Source organism: Heptranchias perlo, chromosome 3 (genome assembly GCF_035084215.1).
Source record: "Heptranchias perlo isolate sHepPer1 chromosome 3, sHepPer1.hap1, whole genome shotgun sequence".
In the NCBI taxonomy this organism is placed as follows: domain Eukaryota; kingdom Metazoa; phylum Chordata; class Chondrichthyes; order Hexanchiformes; family Hexanchidae; genus Heptranchias; species Heptranchias perlo.
In genome coordinates this window covers 41,348,342-41,364,779 of record NC_090327.1, presented here as the reverse complement: position 1 = coordinate 41,364,779, position 16,438 = coordinate 41,348,342, and the positions used below count along the sequence as shown (strand labels likewise).

The 16,438-nt window shown below is 41.3% G+C and overlaps 1 protein-coding gene across 1 annotated transcript; it reads right to left on the bottom strand.

Moving 5' to 3' along the window:
* Window positions 1-14,528: 14,528 nt before the first annotated feature.
* On the bottom strand, window positions 14,529-16,212 carry LOC137306184 (adenosine receptor A3). The gene has a single exon (XM_067975269.1). It carries the CDS (start codon window positions 16,174-16,176, stop codon window positions 15,166-15,168), a length of 1,011 nt encoding a protein of 336 aa, XP_067831370.1. The 5' UTR covers window positions 16,177-16,212; the 3' UTR covers window positions 14,529-15,165.
* Between the last annotated feature and the right edge of the window lie 226 nt (window positions 16,213-16,438).

Genomic DNA, 16,438 nt, shown 5'->3' with positions numbered 1-16,438 from the left:
TCAAGCCTTTGCTCCAGGTACTTGAGCACATATTCTAAGTTGACACTTCAATGCAGCATTTAGGGAATGCTGCACTGTCAGAGGCTCTGTCTTTTAGATGAGACATCAAACCTTGTCTACCTGCTCAGATGGATGTAAAAAATACCATGGTACTATTTGAAGAAGAGCAGGAAAATTCAGGTGAGCTAGCCATCATTTATCCCTCACATATCCTTCTAACAACATTGAAGGAAAATTGGGCACATTCCGTAAGAGACATGTGATCCTCCCTGCCAGATTTTCCTTTCTTTTTCATTAAAATATACTTTATTCATAAAATTTGCAGCAATACATACAATACCGTTGTCGTGTCACATTCCAAACGTACACAATACAGATTATACAATTTGCAGGTTACATCAAGTACAGTTCAATGAACACATTGTACATAATTACAGTTCACGACACTCTAGGGTGCCTCATTGCATTACACTCAATACAGATTATTGATTACAGATTCATTGCAGGTACATTACAGATTCATTACAGGTACGTTACATCAATTTGAATTTTACATTCTGCCCGAGGGGGTTTTTCCCTGCTTGCACTAAAACACAGATAAGAGTAGGAATTGCTGTTGGTGATACTATCATAGGAACACTCAGTGAGCTTGTATCAAATTCTTATCTCTGTTATTTTAATGGAGGCAATGTCCTGTTCAAAATAAACCCATTGAAACATTTATATGATAGCATCACCAACAGAAATGTATATGCTATATAGTTATCAAATGGGGAAACAAGTGTGAAGACAATGTAAGATTTTCCATACTGAATTTCAGATGTTTGAAAGCCAGAAAGCAGATTTGTCATACTAAATGGTACCATTTTAAAGGGGATACAGGAACCAAAGGATTCACATACATAAATCCTTGAAGATGGCAGGACAAGTTGATAAAGCTGTTAAAAAAGCATAAGGGATCCTTGGCTTTATAAATCCACATCATTTATAAATTGAAGCATTGAGCACAGTAAGTAAGTTATGCTAACCTTTACAGTGTTTATCCACAAAGAAATAATGGGCTGAATTTTGCTGTAAAAATAACGGTGAGGCTAACGGTGCTCACCAATATTTATGTGCAAATCGAACAGTAACTTCCAACGACTGCACATGCGCAGTTAAAAGCGGAAATCGGGAAGTTGCTGCCCGAGATACCCTGCTCCTCCAAAAGCTACATCAAAATGGCATCTCACTGTCTGGCTCCCCACTCAAACATATTGAACGGCGTGAAGTTCCTGCACTGATGTCGTAGATATGATGGACTAAACTTGCCAGAAAAAGTTAGGGCTTGTTCCATTCCAGTGTAAGCACCCTTTTAACGGTGTGGTAAGTCTTAATTACTGCCAAACAACCTCTCTGGCACTGAAAATTAACTTTTACAAGTGTGGAGTCTCATTCCTTCAGCTTTTAATTACTGTTAGACATTTTAAAAAAATAATAATTTAAATTAAAAGAAAGTCTTACTTTTTTTCTGTCTCTTTTATCTCTGTCTCTTAATCCAATATTTCTTTCCCTCTCTTTATTTTGCTTATTGTACCTGATCTGACATTGAATTCACTATTCTAATTTACACTTCCTGGTTCAGTCTCTGCGCTGTCCATTAATGATTCTTCAATCTGACTGGTTAAGGAGACACACAGTTGCTTGCCCTGTTCACACAGTTCCCAGATGCCCTGTAGAGGGTGTCGGGCTGGATGGATCTCTTAGTTAGAGTAATCGCCGTGCAAAAGCTCATAGAAAGTCTATGGGCAAATGTAAGTCTAATGAAAGTTTGTTTGTCGCTCACAGCAAAATCCGATCCAATATATAACGCTTAATTTGCTAAAATGCAGCTTTTAAGAACGTTTCATTTTCCTCAAGTAAATTTTCTGGGGCATGCCCTTCTTATGAGAAGGTTTATTTTCCTACAACACCAGTTGCACCTGCTTTTTTGAGAGCAAGGCGATGCTACTTGGTGCAAATGAATTAACTGGCTTTTTTTGAGCCTTCCTGTCAGTGCACTTGTGAAATTGCATTGATTTGGAAATGAAATAGAGAGGGGAGCTGGAAATACGATGAATTTGACAAAATTTTAATAAATGTACTACTGTGATATGTAATGCGGACCGTGCCCTGTTTGTATATGTATGCAGTGTCCGATCATGTTCCATAACTTCGAAAGCAGTTTGTTTACACATGTGTTGGTGGTCTCTTTGTTAACATGCAGTAACTGTAAACAATTTTACAACACCAAGTTATAGTCCAGCAATTTTATTTTAAATTCACAAGCTTTCGGAGACTTCCTCCTTCCTCAGGTAAATGTGAGGAAGGAGGAAGTCTCCGAAAGCTTGTGAATTTAAAATAAAATTGCTGGACTATAACTTGGTGTTGTAAAATTGTTTACAATTGTCAACCCCAGTCCATCACCGGCATCTCCACATCATGCAGTAACTGGGCAGAGAGCCTTCACCTCCATATTAGAGCAGTTAACAGGGAAAATGTGTGGAGTAACATTAGTAATAAGATTATGATAGATTCAACCCTCGTCTGGTATAAAGTAATAAGTGACATTTGGGTTTATTCATATTCAACAGACACACCAAACCATCACGTTCCCAAAAGCTACCTGAACAAAACTCTCCCTTCAAAGAGTTTTCTTCTCCCTCCTTTACTGAAGCATTCTCCCCCTCTAAACCCCAACAGAGGCTCTCTTCCCTCTAACTCCCTCCCAAGTTTACAGAGGTACTCTACCTCTTCAAGGCCCCTAGTTCACAGAGACAATCTACCCCATTCAACCCCCCCCCCCCTCTAGTCCACGGAGACATTCTGTATCATTTTATCTTCCTATTGTGGACTCAGCTGCAGCTTCTACCTGATATTGCTGTTTTGCTCTGGAAGGAGACTCTGTACCACAGACAATCTATTATGAGACCAGGAATTCGCCAGCTGCACACCGCGGGAGAGACACTGCCCCAAAGCAGCAAATCAACCATTTGAACATGAGCTTGATGATTTGCTGTCCCATGGATAAAAAGTGTATAGATTTGTATACAGTGCATACACCTGGATGTGCTCCTGTTTAGAAATTACTTAATGGGGATGTGAATACTGAAGGCATGTGATTTATTTTCTAAGAGGTTGGGGCATACACCTATAGAAAATTTAATTATTTTTTATGTTATTTGGTACAACTTCCAGTATATTTGCCATTCTAGTTAAGCATAATGTATCCTGGAAGGGATATATGTACATTAAATATAAAAACAAAGATAATTGTTCAGCCTTCAATACAACTTTACCAGAGCCCGTTTCTTTAATTGGCAACCTCATATAGGTCAAGGCCCAGAATTTCCTCGGAGCTGCTCCCGCTCCACCACCCACCTTTGCCGGAGGTGTGGTGGAAAACCTGTTTACCTGCATGAATGGGATTCCCACTGCATGTCAGGCAAAGTTACAGCAGTGGAGCGTGTGTAGCTTCAAGAAAATTGCATATTAATTTGCACCTGAAAGATTCTGCAACAAGCAGCTACAATAGTCCCAGCCGATAATGCAGTGTATGGTCATAAGAGATGTGGCTCACTATCCGTCTCTGTCCAGGACCCACAACATTACAGAGACAGGCAAAAGGTTACCTAGATTGAGGGTATGCTGACTTACCTATTTTACATTTTAAAAATTCATCTTTATGTAGCTTCAGGAGCAATAAATGTGAGTCACTAACATCAAACAAAATCTTAGAACCAAGCTCACACAGAGAAATTCATCTGTCTTTATCTCTTTTAGATACTGATCAATCTGTTCTGCATTTCAAACATTTTCTATTCCTTTCTCTCTCATATGCTTATCTAGCTTCCTCTTAAATGTATCTATGCTATTTGCCTCAACTACTCCTTGTAGTAGCACATTCTACATTTTTAATACTCTTTGGGTAAAGACGTTTCTCCTGAATTCCCTATTGGATTTATTAGCAACTATTACATGACCACTAGTTTTGGACTGCCCCACAAGTGAAAACATTTTCTCCCCATCTACCCTATTAAACCCTATAATTTTGCTGCAAAAATAATGGTGAGGCTAACCGCTCACCGTTATTCATGTGCAAATCGAACAGCAACGTCCGGCGACCGCACATGCGCCGTTAAACGGGGAAATCCAGAAGTTACTGTACCAGATGCTCCACTCCTCCAAAAGCTGCGCAAAGAAGGCATCTAGCCGGCTGGCTCCTCGGCGTGAAGTTCTTATACTGACATCGCAGATATAGACTAAACTCGCCAACAAAAGTTAAGTCAAGTCATTTCAAGTCTAAGAACCATTTTAATGGTGTAATAAGTCTTAATTACTGCCAAACATCCTCTCTGGCACTGAAAATTAATTTTTACAAGTATGGAGTCTCATTCCTTCAGCTTTTAATTATTGTTGGATATTTTTTTTAAAATTAAATACATTTTTTTAATCCTATTTTTTCTTTCTGTCTCCTTTAACTCTGTCTCTTAATCAAATATTTCTTTCCCTCTATTTTGCTTACCGCACCTGATTTGACATCGAATTTACTATTCTAACTTACACTTCCTGGTTCAGTCTGCTCTGCTAACTAAGGATGCTTCAATCTGATTGGTTAAGGAGATACACAGCTGTTTGCCCTGGTCACACTTGACCCAGATGCCCTTTAGAGGGTGCAGCACTTTTTGGATTTCTAATTTAGAGGAACTTGCTGTGTAAAAGCTCATAGAAAGTCTATGGGCAAGTGCAAGTCTAACAAATGGTGCTCTCAGGAAAATCAAGTTTTATGTGGAGTTGGTTGAGGAAAGAATATTGGCCAGGACACCAGGAGAACTTTCTGCTCTTTGTTGTATAGTTACAGGGTCTTTTACATCTACCTAGCAGGGAGATGTGCCTCGGCTTAATGTCTCTTCTGAAGATGGCAATGCAGCACTTTCTTGGTACTGCATTGAAGTGTAAACCCAGATTATTGTATCAGCCATGGCTCGGTGGTAGCACTCTTGTCTCTGAGCCAGAAGGTTGTGGGTTTAAGTCCCAGTCCAGAGATTTGAGCACATAACCTAGGCTGGACTTTAGTGCAGTACTGAGGGACTGTTGTACTGTTGGAAGTGCCGTCTTGAGGATGAGACGTTAAACCGAGGCCTTGTCTGCCCTCTCTGGTGGACCTAAAAGATCCCACGGCACTATTTGAAGAACAGCACGGGAGTTCTCGAGGTATTCTGGCTGATATTTATCCTTCAACTAACACCTAAAACAGATGATCTGGTCATTTATTTCATTGCTGTTAGTGGGAGCTTGCTGTGAGCAAATTGGCTGGCGTGTTTCATACATTACAACAGTGTCTACACTTCAAAAGTACTTCATTGGTTGTAAAGCGCTTTGGGATGTCGTGAAAGGATGTGTTCAAGGCTGCAGTGGGCCTACGATTTCCAGGTGGCCTCCTCTAAAGCAGTCAAGGACTCAAATTCTTTGGGGCCACTTCATGTACGGACCTGTCTGTGGCAATTAAAGGTTGTTTTGTCCCCTAAGCAGAAGAACAGTACAGAGATATTGAACAAAGTTAAAGCAAATATATTGTCTCACAGTTGTATAGCTTCAGGGACATACTGTATGTTATAATTTGAAGGTGTATATTCCTTGCATGAAACCCCTTTAAGAATTACAAGCTTCATACGCAGTTCCAAAATGTAATTATACCATACATCCTAAGTATCCCTTTTGAAACAAAGCATTCTGTGTCAGGTTCTATTATGCCATTATGTGTCTGCCAACTTCCTCTTACCACTTAGCAGAGATCACTTTCTTACATGCCTATTTGTATCACCTATGTGTCCTGCATAACAGTATTGTTGCCTTACGAGAGCAGATTTTTTCAAGTTTAGCATCTTTTTTCTAATATCTAGGCAGCTGTCAGTCCGGGTCATAGCATTTATCATTTTAACTACTTCCTCCTGTCCAAGCTGCATTAGGCACTTCTCAGGAAGGTGGCCATCAGAACCAAGCAGACTGCCCTTCTACATCCTCATTCTGTACAGCAGGGTTACTAGTGCCAGGTCGTGGTCCATATCGGTACCAACGACATAAGTAAAAAAAGGGATGAGTTCCTGCAAGGTGAATTCAAGGAGTTAGGAGATAAATTAAAAAGCAGGACCTCAAAGGTAGTGATCTCAGGATTACTACCAGTGCCACGTGCTAGTGAGTATAGGAACAGGAGAATAGACCGGATGAATGCGTGGCTGCAGGGATGGTGTAGGAGGGGGGGATTTAGATTCCTGGGACATTGGGACCGGTTCTGGGGAAGGTGGGACCTGTACAGCGAGACAGGTTACACCCGAGCAGGACCGGGACCAATGTCCTCGCGGGGGTGTTTGCTAGTGCTGCTGGGGAAGGTTTAAACAAGAGTGGCAGGGGGATGGGAACCTGAGCGGGGAGTCAGAAGGGAGTAAAGTTGAGAGCAGCAAGAAAGGGGAAGACTCAGGGGAAATTTACAATACAAATAGTACAAACAGTTGTTCAAGAACAAGTGAAAGGGAAAAGCGTAGAGCAGCAGAAAGAAAGTGTACTTTAGGCAATACCGATATAGTGAAAACTAGAAGGCTTAAGGCGATTAACCCAGCATCAAAGCTGAAGGTCATGCTAGGGTGTGTGGTCCAACTAAGAGTTCTATATACAAATGCACGGAGTATAAGGAATAAATTAAATGAACTACAGGTTCAAATTCAAATTGGAGGGTATGACATGATAGCTATTACTGAGACATTGCTGCAGGATGGTCAGGATTGGGAACTAAATATACCGGGTTATAAGGTTTACAGGAGAGGTAGGGAAAATGGAAGAGGGGGAGGAGTAGCCTTAGTGATTAGCGATGAAATCACTTCAATGATAAAGAAGGATATAACGAGAGGTAAGCAGCCAGCAGAGACCTTATGGGTTGAATTGAGAAATAGGAAAGGATCTAAGACTATTGTGGGAGTTGTGTATAGGACCCCTGGCAGCAGTTCCAAGAGCTAGATTGTATAAATGCATAGATTAGACAAGCGTGTAAGAAAGGCATAGTGGTCTTAATGGGGGACTTTAACCTTCACATAGATTGGGAAAAGCAGACTAGCAACTGTCAGAAAGGTAGTGAATTTCTTGAGTGTGTCCGGGATAGTTTTCTACAGCAGTATGTCCAAGAGGCAACAAGGGGGCAAGCCATACTAGATTCAGTAATGAGTAATGAACCAGATTTAGTTAACGGCTTAACTGTGCGTGAACATCTATCCAATAGTGATCATAACATGATCGAGTTCAATGTAGTATTTGAAAGGGAAAAAAGTGAATCAGCTGCTAAGATTCTAGACTTGGGTAAGGCCAACTTCAATGGGATGAGACAGAGACTATCCACAGTAAACTGGGCAAATCTGTTCATGGGTAAAATGACTGATGATCAGTGGGAAATTTTTAAAGAAACATTTAACGTGATACAGAACCGGTTTATACCCCTGAGGGGCAAGAACTCTACTTGCCATAAAAAACAGCCATGGACAACTAAAGAGGTGAGGGACAGTATAAGACATAAGGAAAGGGCATACAAAAAGGCAAAAAATGGCACAGATCCTGGCGAATGGGAAAGATACAAAGATCAACAAAGGATCACAAAACAGATAGTAAGAGCTACAAAAAGAGAGTATGAAAAGAAACTTGCAAGGGATATCAAAACCATTACGAAGAACTTTTATAGTTATATTAGGAAAAAGAGGGTGGTCAGGAGCAGTGTTGGCCCCTTAAAAACTGAAAGTGGGGATATTGTCATTGACAATGGAGAAATGGCGGACATGTTGAACAATTACTTTGAGTCAGTATTTACAGTAGAAAAAGAGGATAGCATGCCGGAAATCCCAAGAAAACTAATATTGAATCGGGGACAGGGACTGAATAAAATTAACATAAGTAAAGCAACAGTAATGAAGAAAATAATAGCACTAAAGAGTGACAAATCCCCAGGACCAGATGGTTTCCATCCCAAGGTTTTAAAGAAAGTAGGTGAGCACATTGCAGATGCCCTAACTATAATCTTTCAAAGTTCTCTCGATTCAGGAACTGTCCCTCTAGATTGGAAAATTGCACATGTCACTCCAGTTTTTAAGACAGGAGAGAGAGGGAAACTGGGGAATTATAGACCAGTTAGTCTAACATCTGTTGTGGGGAAAATGCTGGAGTCTATAATTAAGGATAGGGTGACTGAACACCTCGAGAATTTTCAGTTAATCAGAGAGAGCCAGCATGGATTTGTGAAAGGTAGGTCGTGCCTGACAAACCTGATTGAATTTTTTGAAGAGGTGATTAAAGTAGTGGACAGGGGAATGTCAATGGATGTTGTTTGTATGGACTTCCAGAAGGCATTTGATAAGGTCCAACATAAGACACTGTTAGCTAAGATAGAAGCCCATGGAATCGAGGGAAAAGTACAGACTTGGTTAGGAAATTGGCTGAGTGAAAGGCGACAGAGAGTAGGGATAATGGGTAGGTACTCACATTGGCAGGATGTGACATTACTGTTGCTTTACTTATGTTAATTTTATTCAGTCCCTGTCCCCGATTCAATATTAGTTTTCTTGGGATTTCCGGCATGCTATCCTCTTTTTCTACTGTAAATACTGACTCAAAGTAATTGTTCAACATGTCCGCCATTTCTCCATTGTCAATGACAATATCCCGCAGGGATCTGTCTTGGGGCCTCAATTATTCACAATATTTATTAACGACTTAGATGAAGGCATAGAAAGTCTCATATCTAAGTTTGCCGATGACACAAAGATTGGTGGCATTGTAAGCAGTGTAGATGAAAACATAAAATTACAAAGCGATATTGATAGATTAGGTGAATGGGCAAAACTGTGGCAAATGGAATTCAATGTAGACAAATGTGAGGTCATCCACTTTGGATCAAAAAAGGATAGAACAGGGTACTTTCTAAATGGTAAAAAGTTTAAAACAGTGGATGTCCAAAGGACTTCGGGGTTCAGGTACATAGATCATTGAAGTGTCATGAACAGGTGCAGAAAATAATCAAGAAGGCAAATGGAATGCTGGCCTTTATATCGAGAGGACTAGAGTACAAGGGGGCAGAAGTTATGCTGCAGCTATACAAAACCCTGGTTAGACCGCACCTGGAGTACTGTGAGCAGTTCTGGGCACCGCACCTTCATAAGGACATATTGGTCTTGGAGGGAGTGCAGCGTAGGTTTACTAGAATGATACCCGGACTTCAAGGGTTAAGTTACGAGGAGAGATTACACAAATTGGGGTTGTATTCTCTGGAGTTTAGAAGGTTAAGGGGTGATCTGATCGAAGTTTATAAGATATTAAGGGGAACGGATAGGGTGGATAGAGAGAAACTATTTCCGCTGGTTGGGGATTTTAGGAGTAGGGGGCACAGTCTAAAAATTAGAGCCAGACCTTTCAGGAGTGAGATTAGAAAACATTTCTACACACAAAGGGTGGTAGAAGTTTGGAACTCTCTTCCGCAAACGGCAATTGATACTAGCTCAATTGCTAAATTTTAAATCTGAGATAGATAGGCAGCTGATGGTCCTTATTATTGACTCTGCTGCTTCACTCTACTGTGTTGGGTGTTTAAGCACACGTTTCAACATAGCTCCAGCAAACAATAAGTTTGGGGGGCGCGGGGGTTAACCAACATGCTTAATAACTCTCAAAAACATCAAACAACGCTCAGTTAGTCCCTCAAAAATGCTGAAACAATAATTTCTAGGCTTGTATCTGTGAGGTTTGCTCTTTCAGTATCAATAAGGTGTGCAACATTTTTACTTCATGTCAGTCATGTGATATATTGTTTCAGTATTACTGTGATGAGTAAGCCACTGTCTCCTTAAGGCTGCAGCAGGACCACAGTAAAGATCAGAAACCACATTCCAGGTCCTGGACTATCCACGAGCAGCACCACAGGAGAGCTACTTGATTTTTTTTAAACAATAGCAGCTTCATCCATGGTCATTGGAGTTTTTTTTAAAATATAAATGGTGAAAATGTAATTAATATTTTTATTCTTAAATTCCAAGAGTTGAATTTATGCGGGAGTTCTTCGGATCATCCACCGTAATGTCGCCAGAAGAGCTGCAGAAACCCCAGATGACCATGGCTGTTCTGCTAAAGTCACGGCAGACAACCAGGAGAAGCCCTAACGAAATTCAACACCAACAACCCCCCCCCCACACACACACACACACACACACGTGTTATTTTAAACTTATGTATAGCTGGAGTGTTATTAGCATTTCCATAATTAAATTAATAATATTTTACCAATAATTTAGTATTATACTAAGTACATTGTAGCTGTTTCTCCTTAGTGTTCATGTGAAGCATGCTAAGTCAGAACATCTGGTCTGCTGCACTTTAGACAATCAGTTAAAAATTGCGGTATGGGGTTGTGTTTTAGCGGGGGTTCTCCCAATTGTCTGCCATAACTTTAGCACAAGAGCGGCGGAAATGTCTGGAAAAATAGTGTAAATGCTACTTTTGTGGGGTTTCTGTGGCCCTTCCACCAAAGTTAATGATGATGGATGATCAGGAGGACCTCGTGGGTAGTATACTATACTTTTAATTTTATCGTAATACCCTGTACCTAAAATGCACTCATGGAATGAAACAAAATCTTGATTGTAACTATGAAAGCCAATGAGGATTTCAAATAGAAAAACAAATGTAAGATTTATGATTTAATAAAATATTTCGCACATCAAAGGAATGTGACAATGCAGAGGACGAAAAAGACCACTGCAGTCCATCTGGCCAGGCACAGTGTCTGGAAAATATCATATCCCACAATACCTGTTGTACCCCTTTATCAAATTTTCTCCAAGTACTTATCCGAATTCATGAATTTGCTGATACAATCAGCACCCGCCCACCCCGCCTCACTTGACAGTCCATTCCATACATCCATCAATTGAGTAAAGTAGTTGAGAAGTGTAAAGTTTCTGGCCTGTAGATAATGTGGATATATGGAAATATACTTGTCTGTTTATATTCTTTATTATCAATGCTGAAATTACGGTACACTGCTGTTCATGAGACCTTGCAGTGTGCAAATTTGCTGCCGGGTTTCTCTACATTACGACAGTGACTACACTTCAAAAGTACTGATTTGGTTGTAAAGTGCTTTCAGATGTTCTGAGGTTGTTAAAGTCGCATGTTCTTTCTTTCACTCCCATTGAGTAGTTGAGAAGGAACCAAAGACTAGCTGAAATGTGCAAAATTCATGCAAACTTCTGATTTGAAAAGGTGGCATCAATAGTCCTGTGCTGTTATACTGAATACAATAATTTTGCAACACTAAACATTCAAAAGCAATAGTGCATTGTACAAATGTGTTCATATGTTCATAAATGTAACCCCTGCTCTCTTTGTAGATGGTGTTGGAGAATGCCTGTATTGTAACTCAGAAGAACATTTTACAGCGCAACAGTTTTATCACACTGCCACTTACACCAAACTCCAGCCCAAAATCAAACATTTTAGGTTTTGCAGTGAGTGAGGGGCTTGAGGAAGCACTAGGTATTGCACTACATCATCGCTGGGTCAAAATGCTGGAACACCCTACCTAACAGCACTGTGGGAGAACCTTCACCATACAAACTGCAGCGGTTCAAGAAGGTGGCTCATCACCACCTTCTCAAGGGCAATTAGGGATGGGCAATAAATGCTAGCCTTGCCAGCGACGCCCACATCCCATGAACGAATAAAAAAAACCTATATTGTGGTGATGAGGGACAGAGAGGTAGAGGCACATTAGGGGTTAGCAGATGCAAGGCACAGACCTCTGGTGCCGACTACTCCTGGTAAGGGTTCTCAAGCTGCAGTATTTAGTCAGTTTGTATTTAATTTGAGGTTTGTTCTCACATGGATTTGCAAAGTCCTGTAATTCTGCTATTGGTAAGGTTTGCTGTTTATTGGCATTTTGTATTTTTTATTCGCTTACATAATGTGTGACTGTCTCATCATGGAGAAAATCACACTTCTTAAAATTAGGTTTTTTTTTGTAACCTTTGAACGGGGCAGAATTGGCATCATTGGCGTTGAGCACATGCGAAAGATTACCCTTCATCATAATACATAATACAAATTAACGTGTTTTAGTTGGTTCACAAAGTTCAGTAAATATAACATTTCTGAAGTACAGAAAGTCAGTATTGTATGAACTTTTTATTTTCAACACCCATGTTAATATCTTTCACTGATGATTTCTCTTCTGTGATAAATTGAAATTAATGTTAAAAAGCTTCTAGCATAACCATTGAAAACTAACTATATGCATTTCCTAATACAGAAAGTATAACCTCATAAACAAGATGTTTCTGATGTTGGATTTTATTTCTTACATTTTAACAACTTAGTTCAATAGGATCAATATTTTACATGCTGCTTACAACAAAAGCGATGCATTTATATAGTGCCTTTAACATAGGAAAACATCCCAAAGTGCTTCACAGGAGAATAATAAGACAAAAATTGACACAGAGTCAAAGAAGATATTAGGATAAGTGACCAAAAACTTGGTCAGAGGTAAATTTTCAGGAGGGTCTTAAAGAAAGAGAGAGACAGAGACGTTTAAGGGAGGGAATTCCAGATTTTAGGGCCTAGACAGCAGAAGACATGGCTGCCAATGGAGGGGGAAGGAAGTGCGGGATGCACAAGAGTCCAGAGTTGGAGGAATGCAGAGTTCTTGGAGGGATGGAGGAGTTTACAGAGATAAGGGGGATGAAGCCATGGAGGGATTTGAACATGAGGAAGAGAATTTTTAAATTGAGGCATTGGTGGACTGGGAGCTAATATAGGTCAGTGAGCACCATGGTGATAGGTAAGTGGGATTTGGTGCAGGTTAGACTATGGGCAGCAGAGTTTTGGATGAGCTCATGTTTATGAAGAGTGCAAGATGGGAGGCCAGCCAGGTCAGCATTGGAATAGTCGAGTCTGGAGATAACAAAAGCATAGATGAGGGTTTCAGCAGCAGATAAACTGATGCAGACGGGCGATGGTATGGTGGTGCAAGTAGGCGGTCTTTGTGATGGAGAGGATATGGGGTTGAAAGTTCAGCTCAGGGTCAAATAGGATGCTGAGATTATGAACAGTCTGTTTCAGCCTGAGACAGTGGACAGACAAGTGGATGGAATCGGAGGCAAGGGACTGGAATTTGTGGTGGGGTCTGAAGATAATGGCTTAGGTCTTCCCAATGATTAATTGGAGGAAATTGCGGCTCATCTAGGACTGGATGTCGGACAAGCAGTCTGAAAACACAAAGGCAGTGGAGGGGTCAAGAGAGATGGTGGTGAGGTACATGTGGAACCTGACATCATGTCTTTGGACAATGTTGCTAAGGGGAAATATGTAAATGAAAACTAGGAGGAGGCCAAGGACATAACCTTGAGGGACTCCAGAAGTAATGGTATGGGGGCGAGAAGAGAAGCAGGAGATTCTCTGGCTACAACTGGATAGATAAGAGTGGAACCAGGCGAGGGCAGTCCAACTCAGCTAGACAATGGAGGAGAGGCATTGAAGGAGGATGGTGAGACTGCACAGAAGTTTTCTTTTATTCGTTCATGGGATGTGGGCGTCACTGGCAAGGCCAGCATTTATTGCCCATCCCTAATTGCCTTTGAGAAGGTGGTGGTGAGCCGCCTCCTTGAACCGCTGCAGTCCGTATGGTGTCGAGAAGGATGAGGAGTGATAGTGCACCATGGTCACAGTCACAGAGAATGTTATTTGTGGCTTTCATTAAGGCTGCTTCATTGCTGTGGCAGGGGTGGAAACCTGATTGGACAGGTTCAAATGTGACGTTGTGGGAAAGATGGGCACAGATTTGGGAGGCAACAACACTTCAAGGACCCTGGAGAGGAAAGGGAGGGTGGAGATAGGGCGTAGTTTACGAGGACAGAGGTGTTTTTTGAGGAGGGGGTGATGTCAGCAGATTTGAAAGGCAGTATCTGAGCGGCTTTATAGTTGTATAGTTTAAAACGATATTTTACACGGGATTTACAGTACTTACTGGATTCCGTCAATAGTATCAGCGCGACTAAATGTAAGATTCAAGATGGAGCTTATATGCAGTCTAAAATAAGAGAAAATGCCACTTTAATTTTCCTATCAGTTAAACGTGAACTTGATGATGATGAACTCCCGCACTAAAAATAACACCTAACCACTGCCGGAATATAGAGTACCATTAGAGGCGGGAAGCGGGCAGCTTTAGCCCAGGCCAAATGGCCGCTGTCCATGGTACTTAATTTTAATTAGTGCATTATAATATGTTGTTTTGCCATCCCTAATATAATGGGTTTATCTTTTCTTCAGGTATTTAGGGACTCCGTTTACACACGATTCGCATGTCAGCGCGTTATAAACCGTATGACTTGTTATTTAAGGGAGTGACCATACAGGCGAACACACACACACACACACACACAGTTTTTGCTATTTATGAACACTTTATTGTTTTCATTGGAGGAAGCTGGCCAGATTTATCATTAAAGTCGTGTAGTCAGTTCGAAAAATATTATTTCACTGGTACAATTGATTTGATAAAGCCAGTGGCTGACTCCCATACGAGAGTAGATCTAAATGCATTCCTTATTTTTCTCCAGAGCATAGAGTCTACACCGACTGTAACCATGCAAAGTCGGTACAAGAGGTGGAACTGAATGACGTGCGTTGGAAAGATCCTGATTCAAACAATAAATACAATTAAAACAAACACTTTTCTACCATCCCAACGTTTGCGTAGGCAAACTTGGATTGCAAATTAATAATGCATTTATTTTCACCCGTCAGCCTTATTTCATCAAGTAGAACACATTGAGCAGTCATGCTGCATTCCGTCTGCAGTATATATACATATATATGTGTGTTTATTAAAATGCCAAGACATATGTTAAAAGTTGTTGAGTGGGAAAAACACGACCATTTGTTTCTTTGCATCTTTTTGCGGGAAAACACTCAAACTTAGCATTATACAACCTTTCAGTTGAAGTATAGAAAGCAAATGTTGACCCGTTGCTTCATTCAACTGTATCGGTACATTAAAGTGTAATTTTCGCGGAAAGCATGGTAAATTGGACCAGAGTTTAACCCTTGCGATGCCTTCAGCTACCGGTCCGTGGAGGCGGCCAATTTGGAGGCGGTCAGCAGCTCCAGAGCCCGTTGCCTGAATTTCTGATCTCGAACACTGTAAATAATCACATTCCAGCAACTGTTTGAAGTGAGGATCCAAAAGGCGAAAAACGAAAAGTCGCACCATTGACATCCCAGGACGTTTCCCACCACGAACACAGCGATCGGGCTGAAGGAAGCTGTGAAGGCAAGTGTCAGAGTCGCTATGGTTTTTGCAGCTTTGATATCGGAAAACGAGGGAGGGGACAATCTGCAGCCGCGGTCGCTTTTCGCCAGCAATTTCCTCTGTTTGGAATATTGCCGAATACTGCTGAAAGATAAAATGTTTATCGCCACCGTCCCTCCCAGGAGTGTGAAATCAAAAGCTGGGAAAAGTAGCAGAATTTTCCAACCATTCTGAGGCAACCTCCCGGCCACCAAGGCGAAGTTACACATTCGACTACATGGACTGTATTGGAGCACAATCCCCTCGCTAAATATCAGAGGGGACGCGGCTAGGAAGAAACTGGCAAACCAAGAGATGCCGATCAGGGACAACGTTCTCTTCCTGGTGATTACCGCTTCCCTGTGCAGGGGCTTCAGAATGGCGATGCTTCTTTCAATGGTCAGCAGAAAGATGGTGCTGATGGACACCAGGGTGCAGCCGGCGTAGACCGTCCCAATCACCATGCAAGGCTGGAAATAGTCGCTGAATAAATTGTCCACCTCCCATTCTGTAGACGTTTCTTTCAGCATGAGGAATATCTCCACGTAGACGGAAAATGGAACCACCAGAACGCCAACAGCCAGATCCGCCACTGCGAGAGAAGCCTTCAGGTAGCCCTGAGGAGTGCAAAAGCGCTTGGAGCCTAAGAACACAACGAGGGTCACCAAGTTGCCAAGCAGTATAGCGATGGTCAGTAAGATCATGAAGGTGACGGTTAACATTTTGCTCGTGAAGGTGCAGCAGCAGATACTGCAGTTGGTTTTCTGTAATTCATCCACCATGACTTCTCCCGGAAAGATACTGCTCTCCAAAGTTATGACACCATATACAAAGGTGCCGTGTGCGAGTGCTTCCAGTTGATTCCACCGATTGGGCTCAATCAGAAGATTTAGCTGCTTGAGGAACTACCTCATCTTCAAATGATCATCCTTTTCCATTAGAAGCATCATTGACATCTAGAATTTTTAAAAAATGGATATGAATCATGTTCGCTTCAAGGCGAGATGTCAGGCAATATGCTACAACCTGAAAGCATTTTACTAG